This window comes from Muntiacus reevesi, chromosome 21, assembly GCF_963930625.1.
Source record: "Muntiacus reevesi chromosome 21, mMunRee1.1, whole genome shotgun sequence".
Taxonomy (NCBI): Eukaryota; Metazoa; Chordata; class Mammalia; order Artiodactyla; family Cervidae; genus Muntiacus; species Muntiacus reevesi.
This window is the reverse complement of record NC_089269.1, coordinates 45946216-45968978: the sequence shown is the minus strand read 5'-3', so window position 1 is coordinate 45968978 and position 22763 is coordinate 45946216. Positions and strand designations below refer to the sequence as shown.

The 22763-nt window shown below is 42.3% G+C and overlaps 1 protein-coding gene across 4 annotated transcripts in view; it reads right to left on the bottom strand.

Moving 5' to 3' along the window:
- Nucleotides 1-7889: 7889 nt before the first annotated feature.
- Nucleotides 7890-22763, bottom strand: part of BACH1 (BTB domain and CNC homolog 1) — a 45165-nt gene continuing 30291 nt past the window's right edge. For 2 of the 4 annotated variants that reach the window (XM_065913540.1, XM_065913541.1), the window contains exons 3-5: nucleotides 21301-22638; nucleotides 19492-19698; nucleotides 7890-11707 (exon numbers count right to left, since the gene is read on the bottom strand). In XM_065913540.1, coding sequence (XP_065769612.1) covers nucleotides 11249-11707; nucleotides 19492-19698; nucleotides 21301-22638 — 2004 coding nt within the window. In that variant the 3' untranslated portion in view covers nucleotides 7890-11248. Of the gene's footprint in view, nucleotides 11708-16791; nucleotides 16887-16998; nucleotides 17737-19491; nucleotides 19699-21300; nucleotides 22639-22763 lie in introns of those variants that run through there. The other 2 variants (XM_065913543.1, XM_065913542.1) reach the window with 2 other exon arrangements.

The window sequence follows — 22763 nt, the reverse complement described above, 5'->3', positions numbered from 1 at the left end:
CTAAGGCTTGAGCTGAAATTCTAAGACAACAAAGTCCCATGACATGTCTGTTATATATGAAACTGTAGCTTCCTTGACTTATCAACCTTAGACTATTTAGCACTATGCAGTAGAGCTTTCTACAGTGACAGAAATGTTCTGTGTCTGCACTGTGCAAAGTGGCAGCCACGAGCAACGTGTGGCTGTTGAGAACTTGAAATGTGACTAGTGAGGCTGAGAAATTGAATTTTTAATACTATTTCATTTGAATTCATGTAAGTTTAAACAGCTTCTTGTGGCTAGCAGGTACTGCATTAGAGGGCACCATTCTATATAATAATAAGACTAAAATTTATCATATGCTAGCTATGTAATCAGGCTTCCCTGATGACTCAGACAGTAAAGAATCCACCTGCAACGTGGGAGACCTGGGTTCGACCCCTGGGTTAGGAAGATCCCCTGGAGAAGGGAACAGCTACCCACGCCAGTATTCTTGCCTGGAAAATTCCATGGGCAGAGAAACCTGGCAAGCTACAGTCCATGGGGTCACAAAGAGTTGGACATGACTGAGCAACTTTCATTTTATGTACTAACTGGTTTTCTAAAAGGAATTATTCCATACATTGTTTCATTTGATTCTTACTATAGCCATACAAAATTGATCTCTTCTCCTTTTTTACTTCATCAGTTCAGTTCAGTTCAGTTGTTCAGTTGTGTCCGACTCTTTGCGACCCCATGAATCGCAGCACTCCAGGCCTCCCTGTCCATCACCAACTCCCAGAGTTTACTCAAACTCATGTCCATTGAGTCAGTGATGCCATCCAACCACCTCATCCTCTGTTGCCCCCTTCTCCTCCTGCCCCCAATCCCTCCCAAGGCCTTTTCCAATGAGTCAGCTCTTCGCATCAGGTGGCCAAAGTACTGGAGTTTCAGCTTCAGCATCAGTGCTTCCAATGAACACTCAGGACTGATCTCCTTTAGGATGGACTGGTTGGATCTCCTTGCAGTCCAAGGGACTCTCAAGAGTCTTCTCTAACACCATAGTTCATAACTTAAGTCAAAAAATAATCTTCAAAGTATAACCAACTAAAGCTCACTTAACTTCCCTCAGTTCCTTGTTCAAATGTCATCTTCTTAGATGACTTTCCTTTGCCACCTTGTACAAAGCTCCCACTCTGCTCTTCTGCTTCTGTGCCTATTTTTCTCAAGGCCCTTTTCACCTTCTAATATACTCAATGCTTTATATTTCTGCTTCTTGTCCCTTTGTCTGGACTAGAATGTAAATTCGGTGAGGATAGATTTTCATCTCTCTCATGGGTCCCTGGAGCCCAAAACAGTGTTTAGTGGTTCCTCCTGGAGCTTACTAGGATTTTGCTGACTGAATGAATGCACTGCCTTCTAGAAGAGACAGTCCTGCTCCATGAAATCCCCACTGTTCTGCTGAGCACTTGTCAGGGTTTGCAAACAAGTTGCAGACAAGATGGTCCAAAGCCATCCTTGGAGATGGAAACAGACGAGAAAGCTGAACGTGAGCTCCCTGGGGCAACTTGGGGGAGAAGGGAAGATAGAAGAGTCAGTGGGCTGGCATGAGGCTGAGACCCAATGTGAGGCTGGGCAGGCTGTGAAAATCCCCCAAGGGAGGGGGAGACCTCAAGACGGAGCTATCGCACAGTGTTCACACTGAAGCTATCGGTATTATAGTGAAATAAATATATTCCCCCAAATTTCAATAAAGCCTACTCTATCCACTCAACTCTAGTGCCAGAGGCAGTTTTTTACGGAAGTATAGTTCATGTACAATATTATATTTTATAGGTATACAGTAGAGTGACACAATTTGAAAGGTTATGCTCTATTTACAGTTATTATAAAATACTGGCTATACTTCCTCCACTGTACAATATATGCTTGTAGCTTATTTTAATATATAATAGTCTGTACCTCTTAATCCCCTACCCAAGGAGTATTTTGTTTGTTTGCTTTCTTACTTAACTTACCTGCTTACTTATTTATTTGGGTGAAATTAAAGGATGCTATTGACTTTAATGACTTTATTAACAACATCTAAAATAAAACTCAAGAAATGATAAGCAGAACTATTTGGATGGAAGCAACTGCCTTAAGTCAATCTTAAAGGAAATCAGTCCTGAATATTCATTGGAAGGACTGATGCTGAAGCTGAAACTCCAATACTCTGGCCACCTGATGCAAAGAGCCGACTCATCAGAAAAGACCCTGATGCTGGGAAAGATTGAAGGGAGGAGGAGAAAGGGATGACAGAGGATGACATGGTTGGATGGCATCATCGACTTGATGGACGTGAGTTTGAGCAAGCTCCGGGAGTTGGTGATGAACCGGGAAGCCTGGTGTGCTGCAGTCCATGGGGTGGCAAAAAGTCGGACGCAACTGAGCAACTGAACTGAACTGAACTGAACTGAAATGCCTAAGACAGAGTGACCATGAGACTCTAAGCCAATTCCACCACAAATACCCACTTTCATGCCCCAGAAATCCACCTTCCTTCCCAATTTAAGGAGAGTATTCACTCAGTATGTGTCGAATAGCTGACCAGGACTTTCAAAGAATATGAATGAATGTTTGATTCAATCTGACTCTGGTCTCAAGGGCCAGAAGACCCAGTATGGCATATGTACAGATAAAGAAGCTACAGGAGAAATTAAGTGGAATGTCCTACAGCTGTTCAGTAATGAAGTGTCAAAACCTGGCTTAAAAATTCAGTGTCTTCACTCCAGGTCCGCGTTCTTTTTGTCCCCATCGTCCTCTTTCTGAAAAGACCTGGATTTTTGCCTGAGTCATTACTTAAGTCTGTACAATTCTTTTAATCCTGAAGTGCATACTTCATTTTTAGCCTATTTAATATACATTTGCAGCTGTCAGCTCTGCCAGACCCTAGTGAACACAAGGCCACTCTATGAAGTGTTTGGAGTAGCCAAATTCCCCTACTTTATCTTAGCAGCTTGAACTCTTTCATTTATACATGCTCCACTCCTCATTTTTGTAAGTTTCAAACTCTCCTTGATTCCACACCAGGTTTCCCTCCCAGGTTATGCTAATTTATCTGGTGGGCCAAAACAGGGCTGTCTGAGCAGATACCCAGATTTCTAGGCATGGTACAAAGGATTTCTTGGCAGACTATATTTTCCACAACAGACACCTCAAATATCAGATGTTGAGCACAGTAGATGAGGTCTTATAAAAAAAAAAGCAGATAAAAATCTCAGAGAAGCCTGAAACACAATGCTTAAAAAAATTCTTTTTTTTTTAAAGAAAAATTTATTTCAAAGCTACTGGTAGTGGTCCTGTTCTTTTAAGGTTGTTATCATTTAAATCAAAGCAAACCAAACAGAAGTTTAGTGATTTCAGAAAAGAAAATTCTTTGAAATTAATAGTCCAAAGCAAAAAGACTCAAAGTTTCTGAGGTGGATCAAAGATGTATTATTTTAGAAAGATTAAATTACAGTGAATATTTCCATATTTAATCATGTTCAGGGTATTATTTGCAAGACTGCCTCGGAAGAGATTAATATCACACCAGAAACCTGCCTAACAAGACAGTATCTAGAAAATTATTTAGGTCCAGCCTCCTGAAAGCAGGAAGTTATCTGTTGAGGAAACAGTGGCTTTCCAGACAGTGAGTAAATGGAAACTAAAGGGGGAGAAGGGAAACAGTGTCTGCTGAAGACAGTTTTTTCCAAATGAAAAGAGGATATGTGATAATCGATTTTTAAAATCTTTTGCATTCTCTTTTCATTTAAACTTCTAGAACAGTAAGACTTCCCTGGTGGTTCAGAGGTTAAGAATCCACCTTCCAATGCAGGGGACGTGGGTTCAGTCCCTGATGGAGGAACTGAGCCCGTGGACCACAACTAGAGAAAGCCCTGCCCACCACAGCGAAGAGATCCAGTGCAGCTAGAATAAAAAATAAATTAAAAACTGAAAATAAACTTCTAAAACCTAGAACAGTGTAGACAACAGAGATGGAGGAGAGGAAAAAGAGGTGTTTGGGCTTAAGCACAAGGTAATATTTTGTTTTTAACCCTGAACCTGCGTTGCCACTAGAGGCAGAGGAGGAAGTGGGGAGGCTGGGAACCTGAGTTCAGGACCTTCATTGAGGCCTGCTTCTCTCTATAATATCTTGCTGTTTCTCCTCTTGTAAGCTCTCCATAAGGTGACAAACAGTCAGACACGACTGAGTACACATCCAGTAATAGCACAAGCTTTCCAAAGTCACCAGAGTCACTGCCTCCACATAATTCCTTCCCACATTTTCCCTTTAATCTCCAACGCTCTGGTTTCTGGGAGAAGATCATTCATTAACCTCTTTACCCTCTCCATTTCTGGAGAGGTGGGAGTTGATTCATGAATTTGGAAAAAATAACTGGCTATTCTCCGCCTGGGCACAGCCCTTCTTCCTCTTGGGATATGCGTGCCTCACCTCTCGTGTTCAGCCCCACTGCACCACCATGCAGATGGAGCAGAGGTGTACGGGCAGTGTGCTGCTGCTTGGAGGAAAATCTCTCTTGGTGGAAACCAGGGGCAGGGAAACGTTCATTTCCTCCAACAGGAAACAAACTGATGACACAAACTTGCCTGATCCTGGAGTTCACGCCCAGATCTCTAAGCTACATCTTCAACTACTCTATTGAGGTTTCCTTTTGGTTTTTCACCCACCACTGTGTCATTTTATTTCTGTACTTGCTCATCATCCAGGAAAGGACTATGAAATGCCCCCCAGATACCGAACATTTGGCGGGGGGCAGAGGTGGTGGTGCAGAGTTTAGAGACACTGAGAAACCACAATCAGAACAGAATTGAGTGGTGAAAGACCCATGTGATCTGGAACCTCATTGCACCATAGTGCACAGTAGAGGCCAGGGAATCTTCACTTTGGTGTTGCCTGGAGGCTTGGACTAGGCCCAGTGGGTTTTCACAGTAGCTAGCGCAAGTGGCTTGGGTAAGAGGTTTTAAACCAGGCTGTGAGTCTTTTGAATTTGGAGGGTCATTGTGGCTTATGATATTTTACTTGTAAAATATGACTTTCTGTGGAGTCCCAACTGCCTCTGTGGGCTTTTGAAAAGGCTGAGTGGGTATCTTTAAGTCATAGGTGCCAGGACCTCAGCAGAGGTGTGGGTCACCCTTCACAGGCTCAACATCACTCTTTGGAGGCCCAGAAGTTGTAATGGCTCCATGCCAAGACTCTAAAGTGATTCAGAATCATGACACACACAAGAGTAGCACATATTGGTGCCACTTGGTGTGAAAATGAGCCAATATCCAACCATTAGCATGGCTACGTGCCCAGAACACACACCCAGTGTACCCAATCTGTGGCCGACGATCAGTACTCTAGAGAATTTCCTGGAATCAGTTTTCCCTTGACCCCAGTCAGTGCCCACTTGCCAGATTTTACTGCCTATGAACTTAAATTCAGCTGACAGAAATACCACTGCCCACAGAAAAAGCAAGGGAATTCCAGAAAAACATCTACTTCTGCTTCATTAACTACACTAAAGCCTCTGACTGTGTGGATCACAATAAACAGTGGGAAATTCTTAAGAGAGATAGGAATACCAGACCACCTTCCTGGCTCCTATGACACCTGTATGCAGGTCAATAAGCAACAGTTAGAACTGGGCTGAAACAGTGGACTGGTTCAAAATTGGTAAAGAAGTACATCAAGGCTGTATTTTGTCACCCTGTTTGTTTTATATGCAGGGCACATAATGCAAAATGCCAGACTGCATGAGTCACAAGCTGGAATCAAGATTGCCAGGAGAAATACCAACAAGTTTAAATATGCAGATGATACCACTCAAGTGCAGAAAGCAAAGAGGAACTAAAAAGCCTCTTGATGAGGATGAAAGAAGAAAGTGAAAAAGCTGTCTGAAAACCCAACATTCAAAAAAGTGACTATCACAGTATCTGGTCCCATCGTTTCATGGTGAACAGAAGGGGGAAAAGTGGAAAAACTGACAGACTTTATTTTCTTTGGCTCCAAAATCACTGCAGATGGTGATTGCATCCATGAAATTAAGGACACTTACTCCTTGGACGGAAAGCTATGACAAACCTAGACAGCATATCAAAGTAGACACGCCACTTTGCCAAAAAAGGTCAGTATAGTCAAAGCTATGACTTTTCCAGTAGTTATGTATGGATGTGAGAGTTGGACCATAAAGGCTGAGTGCCAAAAAATTGATGCTTTTGAACTGTGGTGTTGGAGAAGACTTGTGAGAATCCCTTGGACCGCAAGGAGATCAAACCAGTCTTAAAGGAAATCAACCCTGAATATTCATTGGAAGGACTGCTGCTGAAGCTGAAGCTCTAATACTCTGGCTGGCCACCTGATGCAAAGAGCCAACTCATCAGAAAAGACCCTGATGCTGGGAAAGATTGAAGGCGGGAGAAGAGGGCAACAGAAGATGAGATGGTTAGACAGCATCACTGACTTGATGGACATGAGTTTAAGCAAGCTCCAGGAGTTGGTGATGGACAGGGAAGCCTGCAGTACTGTAGTTCACGGGGTTGAAGAGTTAGACACGACTTAGCAACTAAAAAACAGCAAAAGGGCCTTACATAATGTGTGCAATGTGGCATATGTGAACTTGCAACAGCACAACTGTTAGGTGTCCCGTCCAACACCAAGAGCACGACAGCCTTGCGAGCAAAGCCCAGCAGCGTGAGCCCCCAGCCTGGGCAGGCAACCTAAAGGCACAACTTCCAGAGAGAAGGACTTCACAGGGCTGTTAGCACTGGGAAGCATGTGCACTGCTCTCCTGCTTTTCTCAAGGCAGGAGAAAAGCCTTGAGAAAGGCTTTTCATGAATTTGGAAAAAATAACTGGCTATTCTCTGCCTGGGCACAGCCCTTCTTCCTCTTGGGATATGCGTGCAGCACCTCTCGTGTTCAGCCCCACTGCACCACCATGCAGATGGAGGGTGCTGGTAAGTTTCTGGCTTTTAACTGGCGGTGCCAGGCCAGTGTCACTGACACTATGCTTGCCACCCAATTCCAGTCTGTATGCAGGACCGCGGATCCAAGGCTGGTCCCTCAGCAATCCCACGTGGCTTGTCTGGATTGCTTAAGTCCATGTAAAGGAGAAAACATCCCTGGGAAGGCAGCTTTCTTAGGTCTAAACATTGCTTTGCAAGGGGCAGCCTACTCAACTCTGAGGCTCCATTCTGAAAATGCCTGTTCACATAGGAATGTGGCCTCCAAGCCCCTAGGGGGAGCTCTCACTCAATCCATCCTGGGTGCCAGAAATCCCTTGGAGGCTAAGAGCACATGAAGGTATTAGGCAATGGTGAAGTCTCTCCCCCAGAAACAGTCAATGCCTACGGTCAAAACTAAGCCTCCACCCACCATGCAACATGACCCCCTGAGGAGACTCACAATAACTAGACCAGAAGACCTTGATCTGGATTGCTGGTAACTCTGAGCAGCTGCCCGAAGCATGATGACAAGGGCCTGGCTAGAAGTTGAATGTTAACATGGTTGATTTGATTCTGCAGATAAATTTTTTAAAACTGAAGACTGAAAGAGATACCCCTTAAATAAGCCTATAGCTCTAGCCAAAGACTAAAATTAAATCAGAAACAAGGTTAAAACCTGTGCTTCTTTAAACACCTGATAATTGCTGAGAACCTTCTTTTCAGGCATGATAATCAACTAGTGAAAAAGACTCCTTCATACAGATGCCAGAGCCATACTGTTTACTGATTAAAAGACCAAAATTAGTAAATTCCTATGAGAGGTGAGAAAATGGAAATGGAATGTACAACTCTAGTCAATCAGAAGCAGTTTTCGAGACTTTTATTGAACTGTCATTTTATTACCAACATCTAACATTTTGAGTTTCACTACATTTGGATAAGCACATTAGGAAGAAAATGTAAATTAAATACTATGAAAGTTCACCTTTAATGAAACATGATCTTGATAGAATATGGATATATAAATTTAGTGGTTTTATTGCATTGTTAGAAAATTATATTATGAAAGATACAAAAAAAATCAATAGCTGTTATTATTTGTTTATTTTACAATCAGTATGCCATCTTTTGCCATTATGGCTTTAAATTTTCATTCTGCCCAACAGGTTTCAAAGAATAGTTTATTACATGCTTTAATAAAACAGTTAAAATATTTACAAATTCAAAATAGATGTTTCATAACTGAAAAAAAGTTCACCTGAGAATTTATTATAACATTGCCATTTTTTTATATTTTTTTCTCCAAGTTGTTAATGTGGCTGAGTGTCCACCTGCAACCTGTATCGTCTACTGTGTCAAATATATTTGATTCCTTAAATTAGTTAAGTGTTAAGCTACAGTAAATTATAAGATGTACAGATGGAGTACTTAGATTTATATCCATGTTTGTTCTGAATATAACAATTTAACAAATTATTTGCTACAGCTGCAGGATTCAAATAATGAGAAACACTTTAAGGTATGGTTATTTTACTGAGTTAGACCTAACAGCTTTTAAAAATCATCAAGCAGTGAGAAGGCTAACTCATAAAATAAGGAACCATGATCATGTAAATACACCATATACAAACTGAAAATCACCTTTGAAAAATTCTGCATGAAGGAAAAGATATACACTGTATACACATAATCCTGTCATTTGTCTTCGGCAGCATCAAAAAAAAAATCAATTTAAAACAAATTTTCTTAGAAAAAACTTCTTTAGAAGTTAATGTTAAAATAGGCATAAATGCGTAATGCTATGCAATATATAAAAAACTTCCCCACTTTATGGCCAAAAGACACAGATAAAAAAATTTTTATCTCTCTGTCCCTCTGGATTACAACTTGAAAATCATGTAGGTATGAGGTAGTGTAGTTACTTGTATTACATGCTGGTTATTAAAAGTAATGCTCTATTTTATGAAATAATACACTTGGCCAATAATTAGAATATCATTAAAATAAATCTTAATGCTAAACTGTTTACATGTAGCGAGAAATTTAATCCAAGTGCCTTAAAAACTGTATTTAAACTCTGGAGACAGCTAGGTTTCATCATAAAATAGGAAGTAATCTTTCAGAGCAGCTATTTACAGTAGCAATTAAAGTACAGGACTGACATCTGCACACACACAGACTGGAGCGAACAACAGCTGAGCGCATACTGAGGTAGGAAATGAAGGAGTCCGTCAGCGTGGTTAAGAGTCTACATGCTGTAAACCAGCAAAGGTTTTATATTATTTTATATTTTGAATTTAAAATTACAAGTATCAAAGAAATAGCTACATGGGGGTATATACATACACATACACACACACACACACACACACACACACACATCATTGATCACTGTTTTGTAGTATGGGATTCATTATCATAGAATTATATTCTCCCTGACAAATTCTTAGGTGTACTTATAAAAGCCTCTAGAAAATAAACAAGTCCAACTAGTTTTCTCCTACAACAGCTAAGTTGATAATAGAAATAACATACAAACCACTGAAAAGATAGTGGCAGTAGCTCCCGCCAACACCTGCCCCCATGAAAAAGGGTAACGTTTGACGAATTACTCTGAAACGGGAAGCCTGGTCCCCACGTCGCCTCACAGGCCTACTGGCTTCAGACCCAGTCCTACATGTTAACTACACAAGCCCTGTGCCAGACTCAAGATGCAATCTACACAAGTCAGGTGTCTAATCTCAGTGAAATGAAGTACTTTCCAATCCAAACGCTAAAAATTACTTTCCGTACCCTTTCAAACTGGATTCTGCAAATGTTTCCCTGAATGCAAATACTTAATGTTGCTTTCATCATTGACAGGTCCACAGCTTTCCTCAGACTCCCAAGCAAGCCTGTAACAGCAGAATGGCTAACAACCATTGCATAATGGCATGGGGTAAGGGTTCAGATTATTAGAAAACTATCTTAAAACAGGATTGAATAAATACAAAGGCTGATTTTAAAAAGCCCAAGCCCCAAATGATGGGTGTGCCCTTACACGCTAGATTTGGGGAGGAGAGCAAGACTAAATTTGGCTTCCGAATTCAAACCCACAAGGGAACAAAATCATGTTTTTAGACTATCTCACAAATCTGCATGGTTGTTGTAGACACATTTTGATCTGTCGTAATGCTTTTTACAAAGAAACCAGAACTTCAGAGACAGGATGGGAAATGAACTGCCACTCCTGATAAACGCAGGCCATCTTTCTCCCTTGTACGAGTGGCCTCCGGTGGGCAGGCCTTCAGCCTTGTCCCGGGTGAGCACTCCAGGATTCCAGGGAGGCGAAGACAAGGCTGCCATCGCAGGAGCTCACGCCACTGTGTCCTGAGTTTTATTTCTTCTTCCAAAGGGACGAGAATGTGAGAAAACAGAAAGATCACGCTGGACCCAGATGTAGAAGAGACGAAGAGGAAAAGAGGGAAATGACACTCATCTACTGCTGCTGCAGCCAGAACTCTTCAAGTCGACACCGAGGAGATCAGGAGCCTCGGCCAGAGGCCAGCCTCCTGCCTGGGGTTGCTAACTGTTTCCAACGAAGCCCAGGATCACAGCTGCAGGCCAACCAGTCTCCACTTTCAGCAAGAGCTGAAAGGGCAACACGCCAAGGTTCAGGCGAGACAGTCTCTCTACGTGTTCCCACTTCAGGCCTACACCAGTATGCCCGAGGAGGTGACATCTTACTTTTCAGTAGCATGTAACTCTGTCAGCATTACTCGGAGGAAAATTTTCTTTTAAACCAGTATGTTGTAAGAAGGCCAGATGATTAATCTTTTGCAGGCTACTTCTTCAGAGTAGGATGTGTCTGCAGAGGTTTCAACCTCTAACTGTTGTTTGATATGCTACAGTTTTTCATTTTCTGATTTACTTTGAATACTGGAAAGAATCATTGCTAACAGCTGCTATTCTTTAAAACTGAGGAGTTGTCAGTACCCTCGCCTGGAAAATCCCATGGACAGAGGAGCCTGATATATGCTACAGTCCATGGGGTCGCAAAGAGTCAGACATGACTGAGCGACTTCACTTTCTTTCTTTCTTTCAAAGCCTTACTGCATTTCCACATGGGAACTTTCAGCATCCAGGTGGCAGATCATTTCTGCCTCTCCTGTGGAAATGAAGGAAAAGTCAAAGGCTGATGTCAAAGAAATTCCCTTAACAGCAAAGTATGAGGGGCGACAAACCATACTGTCAAGAGACGGGTGGCCGTATCAGGCTTTTAAAACAATGTCAAAACGTCAGTGGGAAGGAGCCGGTTTGAAGGAGGCGGAGGTGCGTTTACTCATCAGTAGTACACTTGTCGGTCATCTGCTGACAGAAGTCCGAGATGCCCCCACTCTGGCGACAGGGCTCCCGGGGCCCCGGGCTCGGCTCCGAGGGGGTGCTGGCGGCCGGCTGGGACTCCTGGCCCCGCACGCCGCCCGCCTCGCCGCCCCTGGCGCGGGGGCAACACGGGCTGGGCTCTCCGGCAGGCGGTCCAGCCGCAGGCCTTTCAGACAGACTCAGGATGGAGGGTAACGTGAGCTCACCGTCAGGCGTGCTCTTGCCTTTCTCGGAAATTAACAGGGAGAGCGGGCAGTCGGAAGCTGAGTACTTGGCGAGGATCTGTATCTGTTCTTGACTCAGCGCCGCTTCTTTACAAACTTGCTGGCAGAGCCCTGTCAGGTTCTGCTTGGTCTCGCCCAGAGTGGACAAAATATGATCCCTCTCCTTCAACAAGCTCTCCTTTTCATTTTGCTGTAGGTGAGAAAGAGAATACGGTGAGTTGCGTTGATGAGCTCGTCAACACGGCTAGGGTATGCAAACATTCATATTCATGGCACCTTCGCATCATGTAAGGTCATGGGGAATTTGTCCTGCCAATTCCATTCAAAAATACATTCAATACTGAGGTCCATAAGCCCCCATCCCTAACAGGCCTACACATATCTTGGGGTTCAGAACTTTTCAGGTTTTAGAGAGAAAGTATAGATGTACACATAATTCCTCCAGCAGCATCCAAGGCAGCACCCCACTCTCAGACACCTTCCCATTTCTAAATAAGACACACGAAAGCATCAACAGACGAAGGAGGATACATAACGACTGTGCAACCTGATCTCGGTTTGTGTCAGTTGTTTGGCCAAAATAGTTGCGACAGACTTACACGGTTTTCAGAGTTTTTTGGATCTGTGGACTGCAGATAAACCAGCATGGACTCTGGGGATGAAATACAATCCCCACAAAAGCACAAGTGAAGTGATCATAACTCCAAAGATTCTAATAACGACTGGACATTAGTTGTTCCAGACATTGTACTATATGTTTCCAAACACACCATTTCAACTATGTAATCCTCACGATGACTGTTGATTTCAGGAATATCAAACACATTTTACAGATGGGGTTCAGATTTTAACATGCCCAGAGTCAAAAAGCTGGTAGGTGGGTTACTGAAGTATGAAGAATGGAGGGGAAGGGGAATTGTGTTTGTTAATTACTATTATTGCTATTTAACTAAAGCGTGTCCAAGTTGTGTCCAACTCTTTTGCGACCCTATGGGCTTTCCATCACTAGACATACTGGAGTGGGTTGCTATTTCCTTGTCCAGGGATCTTCCTAACTCAGAAACTGAACCCGTGACTCTTGCGCCACGTCTCTTACATTGCAGGTGGGTTCTTTACCTCTTGAGTCAGCAGGGTTTCCCAGGAGGCGCTAGTGGTCAAGAATCTGCCTGACAATGCAGCAGATGCCAACAGACGCGGGTTCAATCCCTGGGTCAGGAAGATCCCTTGGAGGAGGAAATGGCAACCCACTCTAGTATTCTTGCCTGGACAATCTCATGGGCAGAGGTGTCTGGTGGGCTACAGTCTGTACAGACACAGAGAGTCGGACACAACTGAGCACAACTATTACTCCTATTGGTACTGTTATTATTTTCACATTAAATGATTATCCCTATAAGAAAGCCTTCCATGAAATTTTGTTCAGGTTTTCCTGGCTCCGGCCTCTCTGTCCGCCATCACTGGTCACTGCGGACAGCATGTCTTTTTTTCTATCATTGTACCACCCCATCATTCCCATTCTACCACTGCACTGCGCCTCATCTAGTATGTGCTAGAAAACCAAATGACCAAGCTGTTTATAAGGTGAGAGTAAACAAATGTTGACAGAGGGTCAAAGATTTCTCTTGTGAAATCTATGACAAATCTCTTGGCCTTCTGCTCTCTGGCAACTTCAGGGGAGAGGAAGCTGTTAAATGTTGCCAGTTAACATTTAGACAGGTTGCTTCACAGTAGCCATCTACAATGGCCAACCTTTAAATAGATGCTTTTCTGGGACAAAAATAGCTAAAAGGTTAAAAAGGAAACCCACTTTGCACAAAAGTATTGTTGTGGGTTTATATTAAAGTTTTTCTACAAAACTGTGGGTGACTCCGACTATGAGTAGTCAGGTTTTAGTGGGTGCCTACAACTATGGATAGTCAGGTTTTGAATATTTCAGGGCCATCTAAGACTTTGAAAAACTCTGCACGGAGTAACACTAAATTTTTTTACTGCAAAGTACATACTTCTATTTACTGAAGCATGATATATATCCTGAATGAACCATCATATTTCACACACACACACACACACACACAGAAAAAGCAACTCTTCTCCAGCAGCAAGCATGCTTTCTGCAGTCTAATACTAGGGATTTTTACAGAAAGGGGTGGCTCCCCATCTTGGAACAAGAGAAGGCTTCCCAGGTGGCTCAGGGGTAAAGAATCCGCCTGTCAACACAGGAGACACGGGAGACCTGGGTTTGATCCCTGCGTCGGGAAGATCCCAGGGAGGATAGCATGGCAACCCACTCCAGTGTTCTTACCTGGAGAATCTCATGGACAGAGGAGCCTGGTGGGTTACAGGCCACAGGGTGGCAAAGAGTCAGACATGTGCGCACACACACAGACACAAGCTGAACCTATGAGACGCTGTTCTAAACAGCACAGGTGCACTAACAGGGTCATGCCAAAAGCACGCACCCACTGGAGGAGGCGGCTGGTCCTCCCCCGGCAAGCCTGGGAAAAAATCTACATCAAGACGACCAATGACTATTATGAGTTCTGAGAAATTAAATTAGAAAAAAATAATCCATGAGTCCACTGTGATACTAAAAGGATGTGGTCAGAGGGAGGGAAAAGAGGAGGGAAGGAAAGTTCTTTTTAAAGAGGAATACCAATAAATGTCAGTGGAATGACAGAATTGGAAAAATCCCGATTTTGCAGTCCCCATTGTAAAGGCCCTCATTGCATGCTTAAAACCAAAGGACAGAGGAGTGTTGGGGAACCAGATATTCACAAAGTGCCTAACTAACATTCCACAGAAAACAATCACAAAGACAAAAAAAAAAAAAAAAAAAAATTTGGAAATGATCTACTCCCATGCACTCAAGTGGAACAACACCCTGACATGGTTTCTGCCCAAGTGACCCAGTATGAAGGACACAACGCTGAAAGTTTAATCTCAATTTAAGAACACACACTTTCACATGAAACACAAGAACTGAAGGAAGGAGTTAAATAGAACCAAGGGGAAATGATCAGACAAACATTAAAACTTATTATCATTAAAAAATAGCAGGGGGGAGTGCTGGACATATGCCCTGAGTGACTGTAACTGAAAAGGACACCTGTAGCCCAGTGTTCATCACAGCACTGTTCCCAACAGCCAGGACACGGAAGTAACCTAGCTGTCCCCCAGCAGACGCACGGGTAAAGCAGCTGTGGGACGTAAGCAGAGTGGGACACCGCTCACCGTTAAAAGGAGTGCATCTGCCTCAGTCACATGTATGTACACACAGCGGACAGTGCCGGCCACGCTGACACGTCCTGCAGGAGGTGCTGGCAGCCCACTCCAGTGTTCTTGCCTGGACAATCCCCACAGACCGAGGACCCTGGCGGGCTCTAGTCCACGGAGTCGCAAAGACTCAGACGCGACCGAGTGAGCAAGCGACTGACATGCACCCACTGTGATACTTAAAACTAACACAACACTGTTAATCAACTATACTCTCATATAAAACAAAAAATTTTAATTAAAAAAATGAGGGGAGAAGGGGGAGGATTTGTTCTAGACTGAGAGACTAAAGACAAAACTAAAAACATCATGTGAGCATTGGCTCTTACTTTGAAAAGAAAAAATATATATAAAGTATGCTGGGGACAATAAGAGTAATTTGAATAGGAACTACATATGTTATTTAAGATTTATTAATTTTCTCAGGTACAGGTATGACAAAGATATCGGTAAATATATTTGATAAAGATGTCAAAAAAATGTCATTTTAGAAGATTCATATTTAAGCATGTAGGGGTACAATGTCATAATGTGGCAGGTTTCAAATGATTTAGAAAATAAAAGGAGAGTCATAGAGATGGACAGGGAGCACAGTGAGAAGATACCCAACTACAGTAACAAAGAATCCAAGAGCGGCTGGCAGGGACAGAGGGACAAAGACCCGCAGAGCAGCCAAGTGGGACGGGCGACACAGACCCGGCCAGAGAGACCAAGGCCAGGACCCACAGGGAGAGGCAGAAAGCAAAGATGACAAGATGTCAACGACTGGGAACTCCACCCAGGAAGTATACGGGTGTTCACCGCACTATCCATTTAACTTTCCTGCAAGCTTCAAATTTCTAGAATGGGGAGGAGGAAGATGATTCTCAAGAACAAATAAAAACACATAAAGCTGGCTCCCTATGAGACTCTAAGCACTTGACTGGCAAGGGCTATGTCTCGCTGATCTTTCATTTCCCTGTACCCAGTACATTTAATATGGAATGAAAAGCAGATACTCACAGAAAACATAACTACTAATTTTTACTGAGCCCTGAACATGTGCGGGGCAGGACAAAGCCTTCCATCTCTGGCTGCATCTCATCCTCGCACCAGACCTGAGGGAGATACTACTCTTATCTCTTGCTATCGATGAGGGAATTGGGTTTTAGAGAGGCAACGACCTCTCCAAAGCCACTAAGAGGCCAGGCAGAGTTTTCAGCTGTTTGCCTCCAAAGCCTCCGTCTGACTTATGTGTTCCAGCGCAGCAGGTTAGAAACTCAGCGTGCATAATAAAGACTCACACTGGAAACTTCTGCAGCATGCATGTTCCTGGGCCCCTCCCACAGGTCTGGGAAGGGGCTCCCGAGGGAGCATTTTGCAGGCAGACTCCCAGGCAACTGATGCCAACTGTACACAGGCCACACTTCAAGACGCGCTGCTCAAAGGCCTCAGAGAGTGGCAGCGGGGAAGCCCCAGAGGGCCCACTGGAGGGTTTGGCGATAGGCGTGCACATGTCACTAGAGCAGTAGTTAGAGGGTGACCAGAAAACAGTTGTTTTTAATACAATAATCTTCACGACAAAATTCAAAACACTAAAGACAGACTGGGCTTCCCTGGTGGCTCAGACTGTCAAGAGTCTGCCTTCAATGCAGGAGATCTGGGTTCGAACCCTGGGTTGGGAAGATCCCCTGGAGAAGGGAAAGGCTACCACCCACTCCAGTATTCTTGCCTGGAGACAATCCACGGGAGCACACATAATCGGACAGGACTGAGCGGCTAACACTTTACCTTCACAAAGACAGATGAGGTCATCTGACTCCTACACCATCGTCCTGGACAAGGGCAGTGAAATGAAACGATGTGTGCACATCTCAACCCCAAGTTCCAGAACTTTGTGAACACTGTCATTTCTGATCACTTGTGAGTTGATATCAATCAATATCTGATTTCTTCTAAGAGAAATCACACTTTGGCAATTTATTATTTTTCTTTAAAAAACAAAGTTTATTTCAAGGTTACCTTTGTCTGAGACCACAATGGTATCAGAGACACAGATTTTCTGACTTCTGATTTCGTCTTAGAGAAAAGAATAAACATAGACCTTGAGAAGAATCCTATAAAGACGAGAGCTTTGTAAGTCAAACACATAACAAGTTGAATGATTCTTGAACTTTGTTCAAGATCTTATATTTATTGGTAAAAGCAAAGTCATGATTTTGGTTTGTAAATCATGGATATTCATTTCTTACAGCAAAAGCAATACTGAATTAATACCTAACCTCTAACATACTATCAAATTTTAAATAAAGATTAAAAGTCAATACCATCAATTTATTGACCAAATAAATACCTGCCTCTTTTTCTTCAAAGGTTACTGACAGACTTCGACAGGACTTCTTGTTGAAAAATACAACTCAATTTATTAAATTCAATTTAACATCTCCCTGTGGCTTTCCTAGCATATAAAGACCACCTGAAGCATGCTCAAAGACACTCCTTGGAAATAAGCTACAAACCTAGACAGCGTATTAAAAAGCAGAGACATTACTTTGCTGACAAAGATCCGTCTAGTCAAGGCTACGGTTTTTCCAGTGGTCATGTATGGATGTGAGAGTTGGACCATAAAGAAACCTGAGCTCCAAAGAATTGATGCTTTTGAACTGTGTTGTTGGAGAAGACTCTTGAGAGTTCCCTGGACTCCAAGGAGATCAAACCAGTCCATCCTAAAGGAAATCAGTCCTGAATATTCACTGGAAGGACTAATACTAAAGCTGGAGCTCCAATACTTTGGCCACTGATGTGAAGAACTGACTCATTGGAAAAGACCCAGATGCTGGGAAAGACTGAAGGCGGGAGGAGAAGGTGACGACAGAGGATGAGATGGTTGGATGGCATCACTGGGTAGATGGACGTTGGGTTGAAGCAAGCTCCAGGAGTTGGTGATGGACAGCAAAGCCTGGCGTGCTGCAGTTAATGAGTCGGACAAAAAGTCGGATACAACTGAAGCATGCTTCAGTTCACACATGGTTTTATCTCACTGATACACCTTAAAAATACTATTTTCAAATTATTATTTGTTTTGTAATCAAAATACTTTTCTTCACATGCTGATCTATCCAGTCTATTAGGCTATTACTCTTAGAAGGAACTACAATAATTTCCTAAGAACCATAGGAAAACCAAATATTCCCTTCTATTGAAAATTAACCAAAAGTTATTCCACTGACCACATAAAAAGAATCTTTCTGAAATGAGAGAGGCAATATAAACAGTGAGGTCCAAACCCAGAGTCTACAAAGTAGGCAGAGACATTAGGAAAGGAACAATCAAGGTAGAAAAAACTAAAAATTGATAAATAATAGTATAGCAAGAAGAAGAAAAAAGTAATATTTATTGAGTACTATGTGTCAGGCACTTTTCTAAAACCTTAGATGTATTAGCTCATTTAATCTTCATAAACTGGAGAAGGAAATGCAACCCACTCCAGTATTTTTGCCTAGGAAATCCTATGGATAGAGGAGGCTGGCAGGCTACATACAGTCCATGGGGTCACCAAAAAAAAAAAAAAAAAAGAGTTGGGCACGACTTAGAGACTAAACAACAACAGTAGTCTTCATAAATGAATACTCATTTCTATAAAGTAAGAACTAGTATCACCTCGTCTTACAGAGGAGAAAACTGAGAGACAGAGATATGACACAGCCTCCCAGAGTTACACGGGCTTCCCTGGCGGCTCAGACAGTAAAGAACCCACCTGCAGTGCAGGAGCTGCAGGAGACACGGGTTCGACCCCTGGGTAGGGAAGATCCCCTGGAACAGGGCATGACAAGCCAATCCAGTATTCTTGCCTAGAGCAGGCCACAGAGAGAGGAACCTAGTGGGCTACAGTCTAGGGCGTCTAATGAGTCGGACACGACTTAGTGACACCACGCACGCACGAGAAACAGAACATTCAGTGAACGTTTCCACCGCATCGAGACACTGTCTCTGCTGTCGGCTCTAACTATGGTTTTAGCTTTAGCTGGCCTGCACTATCAGTTATCTTTCTTCACACAATGCTTTCTTCTATTGGTACCAACCACTACCGTACAAAGAAACAATGGGGAAAATTAATCCACTTTTTAGTTAATTTGTGTTTTGATGCTGGAATAAAAAATAAGATGTAACAAAGTAGGCATTCTTATCCCTGAGGGTCTCATTAGGTATTAAATTTTCTATTTATATTAGCACATGAATTTTTTCCTTTGGATGAAAGATTCGAGTTGGCTGGTTCGTTTTGCTATCAACCAAAACAACTTACTGGTTCATTAAAACCAACAATGAAGCATCAGCATTTACAGACAGCAAGCACAACACAAAGAGATTCCAGTGTTTTAGAATTTCTCTCATTTTTACTCAACCACCAAGAATTAGGTAGTGACATTATCTTTAATCCATAAATCACTTTTTTAAAAGACACACAGAAATAGTTCAACTTACGTATGACAGTATCACACTGTATACATAAAACACTTCAGTAAAATTATGAAAATCTTCATTGTTTTTTATCTCCTAAGCTTTCTGAAAATGTCACATAATTTATTTTTTAATATTGATCAGCAAATTTTAAAATTAAATTGAACATTGTATCTGATTAGGAATTGAGACAGCTATTTCCTGTAAAAAAGAAAGACTGTTGGAACTGTTGGAATCAGAATAAGAAGAAGCATCTAGACTCACCAGCTTCTCGATTTCTGACTCCAGATTCTGTATACAGTCAAGCTTTCTCTTGCGACAGCGCTGTGCGGCAATCCTGTTTTTACTTCTTCTCCGAATATCATGGATGCAATCGAGCTGTTCTGGAGTCAGCTTGTGCATTTTCAACAAAGATTGAAAATCATTTCGAGAGAGTGAAATTATTCGTTGTGCATTAAATGGCAATTTTACCTAGAAAGTGAAATAAACATTAGCGATTATTGCTGCATTTTTTGGTTTTACTTAAATCTAGGAAGAGGAAAAACTGCATCTATGTTTTCCAGGGAATTTTATTTAGACTTAAAAAAACCCTCTATTCCCAATTTCTGTATATTCTTTTTTCTTCCTTCATTATTTCTCTTTTATTTTTGAGAGGGTTTAGAAGATAAATTGAGAAGCAGATTTTTTTCACAAATCAAACATCATACACACAAACATTAATGTACTTAAGGGAAAAAACAGAATTTAAACAATTTTACTACGGCATGTCAATATCCCATAGAGATCTTTAAGGCATTTTCTAAAGTGTTTTAAATGTATTTTTACCCAAACCAAAAAAATTGTTTTGTTCTTTGATTTCTATTACTGTGTAGCACTGATTTAATACAGTGTATAATAACACTAATACTTTCTAAGACATTTCTGAAAATTTATTTTTCTGTCAGAAAAATGGCAGTTTCACATAATTCATTTCACTTGCCAATGCAGAAATGGTTAGAAAAACCTTACGAATATTTTAGTCATTTTCAACATATTTAAATTTGAAATAATAATAAGATAATCTTTAAAAAATAATACTGTGGGAAAGTTTAATTATCAAAAAGAAATGAAACATTTGTCAATTTCTCTGGCTACCTAGTCTTTCAAGCTTACAGAAATTAGTTACATAAAATATTCTAAAATTTCTTAAATGTTTCATTTAAACACTTTGTCATAGTTTCAAGCATTGCATTTACAAATATCATATAAAAATTGATATATATAACTTCATGCTTACACACTACTTCTTAAATTAAATAATCAAACACCTCCTTCCAAAGCCAAGGGGGAAAAAACCTCTTCATTGTTTCAAACTATGTCATCCAACAGCTATAAAACCAAAGAATATGATAAAGAACTAACAAGTCTTTATTATTACTAGAACTACAGTCAAGTTTTACAAAAAATCATCTATCAAATACAAACATTGATACACAAAGTACACAGATCAAGGTTAGTGTGATTAATAACATACCAGTTACACATAGTTCATGCTAAATTATTAAGACATTCTTTAGTTAATAGATGAAGAAATGAATAAGGGAAAATAAGAAAAAAATGTATAGCTATGAGAAACTAGTATAAAGAAAACTCTGGACCAGAAGCCACATTCCTGCAACTGGTCACTGCTAAGTCATGGCTAAGTGACTAAGTCCCACGTCTAGACGCGCTTGTGGCAGTGAATAAGACTGAATATATGCTGGACTTAACCAGGAGTTAATCATGAAATGACTAGAGAATCATTATTCTTTTTCCTCTCGGGACCTGGCACTTGATTTACACAGTTACACGGCCAATGCGGGAATCCACTCCCCAGTTAACAGAACAGATACACCTACTTAAAATAAAGAAACACAGCAGTGCTTCCAACTTCATCAGCCACTCCTGGTGTGTATCACACGGTGGTAGAGTTAACCGAGTAGGGGTTCCCTCCTCCCTCCCTGAGCCAGACCACATTCCCAACAGGAGCGGACACATTCGCCCAGTTAACGGAGGTCAAACAATGACTTGAGCACACACTGCTTTTCCGCTCACCTCACACTCTTGTTCTCTGGCTGAACAGGGCTCACTGTCCCCTTCGGTATCCGTCTCCGAGTCATCGCCCAAGCTGATCACACAAGCGTAGGGACAAGGCTCCTGCTGGGGCTCTGAAACATAGTCATCGGTTCCGATCTCCAGGCTGCTGGAACAGCCCTCGGTACTCAGAGTGCTTATGAAAGGGCAACTGACAGAACTCAAGGTTGTGAAAGTCCTCTGGCCCGGCTCCGGGCTCTCACTGATCCTGATGCCTAACCAGGGACACTCAGACCGCTTCTGGGGGTAGCTGTGCTCTGGGCCATCTTTGGCTACGGCAGGGGACAACTGCATTTGGCAGGGAGAGTCGGCGCTGCAGATGTCACTCCAGAAGCCCTTTGCGAGGTGCTCGGCCACCTCTCGCTCCACGCTGCTCAGGTCACTGGCGGCAAGGCCACTCTCCTTCCTGGGGCCGGGGTCTGATTTCACGTCTGGACTCTCACTGAAAGCCTTCTCTTCTCGCACATCGCAACCCAACGAAGGCTTTTCCATCAACACTGTCGTGCTCTGCGTGCCAGCAAAATTCAAGTCCCCGTACTGGTCATACGTGTGTAAGAGAGACAGAGAGTAGAGCCCGTGGGGGTCTGCAGAACTGGGGGGGCAGGGAGTCGTTTCTGTTTTTCCGGATGAGCCCTGGGAAGCGGGATCTTTCTTCTTGGCTTCTTCATGTTCCATTGCTGATTTTCTTTCTTCACATTTTAAAATCACCTGCAAGTCTGCACAGTCCTGGATTCCTCCTAGACACTCATTTTCTGACGGCTCATGAGGCTGAACAGAAGCGGCCTGAATGTCTTTGACGCTGGATTCCACGGTTCGGACTCTGTCAGTCCCAAACGCTTTCTGGAATTTTCGGTATTTGGGGCATAAAGACGGCAGAGCCAGGGCAGCGTCCTTTTCTAAGCACATGGATTCACATGTTTGGCTGGCACTGTCCTGCACAGGAGGAGTCGCTTTTGCACTGCCTTGATACCTACGCAGTTTACAGTGAGGGGTTTGGACATTTTTGTTGTCCAGAAATTCCTCCACCTCATCGATTTCTAAATCCTTCTGGTCCAAAAGCGAAAACTTAAAATCTGGTTTCTGGCAAGGCGAGGAGAAGCATTTTTTTCTGGGGCATTCCTGCGTGTCTGCAGTGGAGTCCAGAAACTTGTATTTGAGAAACTGAAAGCAGGATTCTTCAATATCAGGTACGCCTAAAAATTCCACACACTTGTACACCTCATCCACATTGTCCTTACTGAGTATCAGTTTAGCGGTGTAGGCAAACTGAATTAAAGGTTCAAATCCTTTAACTGTCACCTGTTAATATACAAAACAAAAACAAACACATCACCTGAAAAGCTGTCTAGCAGATAAGGACAAGAGAAGCAGCAGGGTGGCAAGATGAAAACCTCTTTGTGATACTTATAAAACAGGGATTTTAA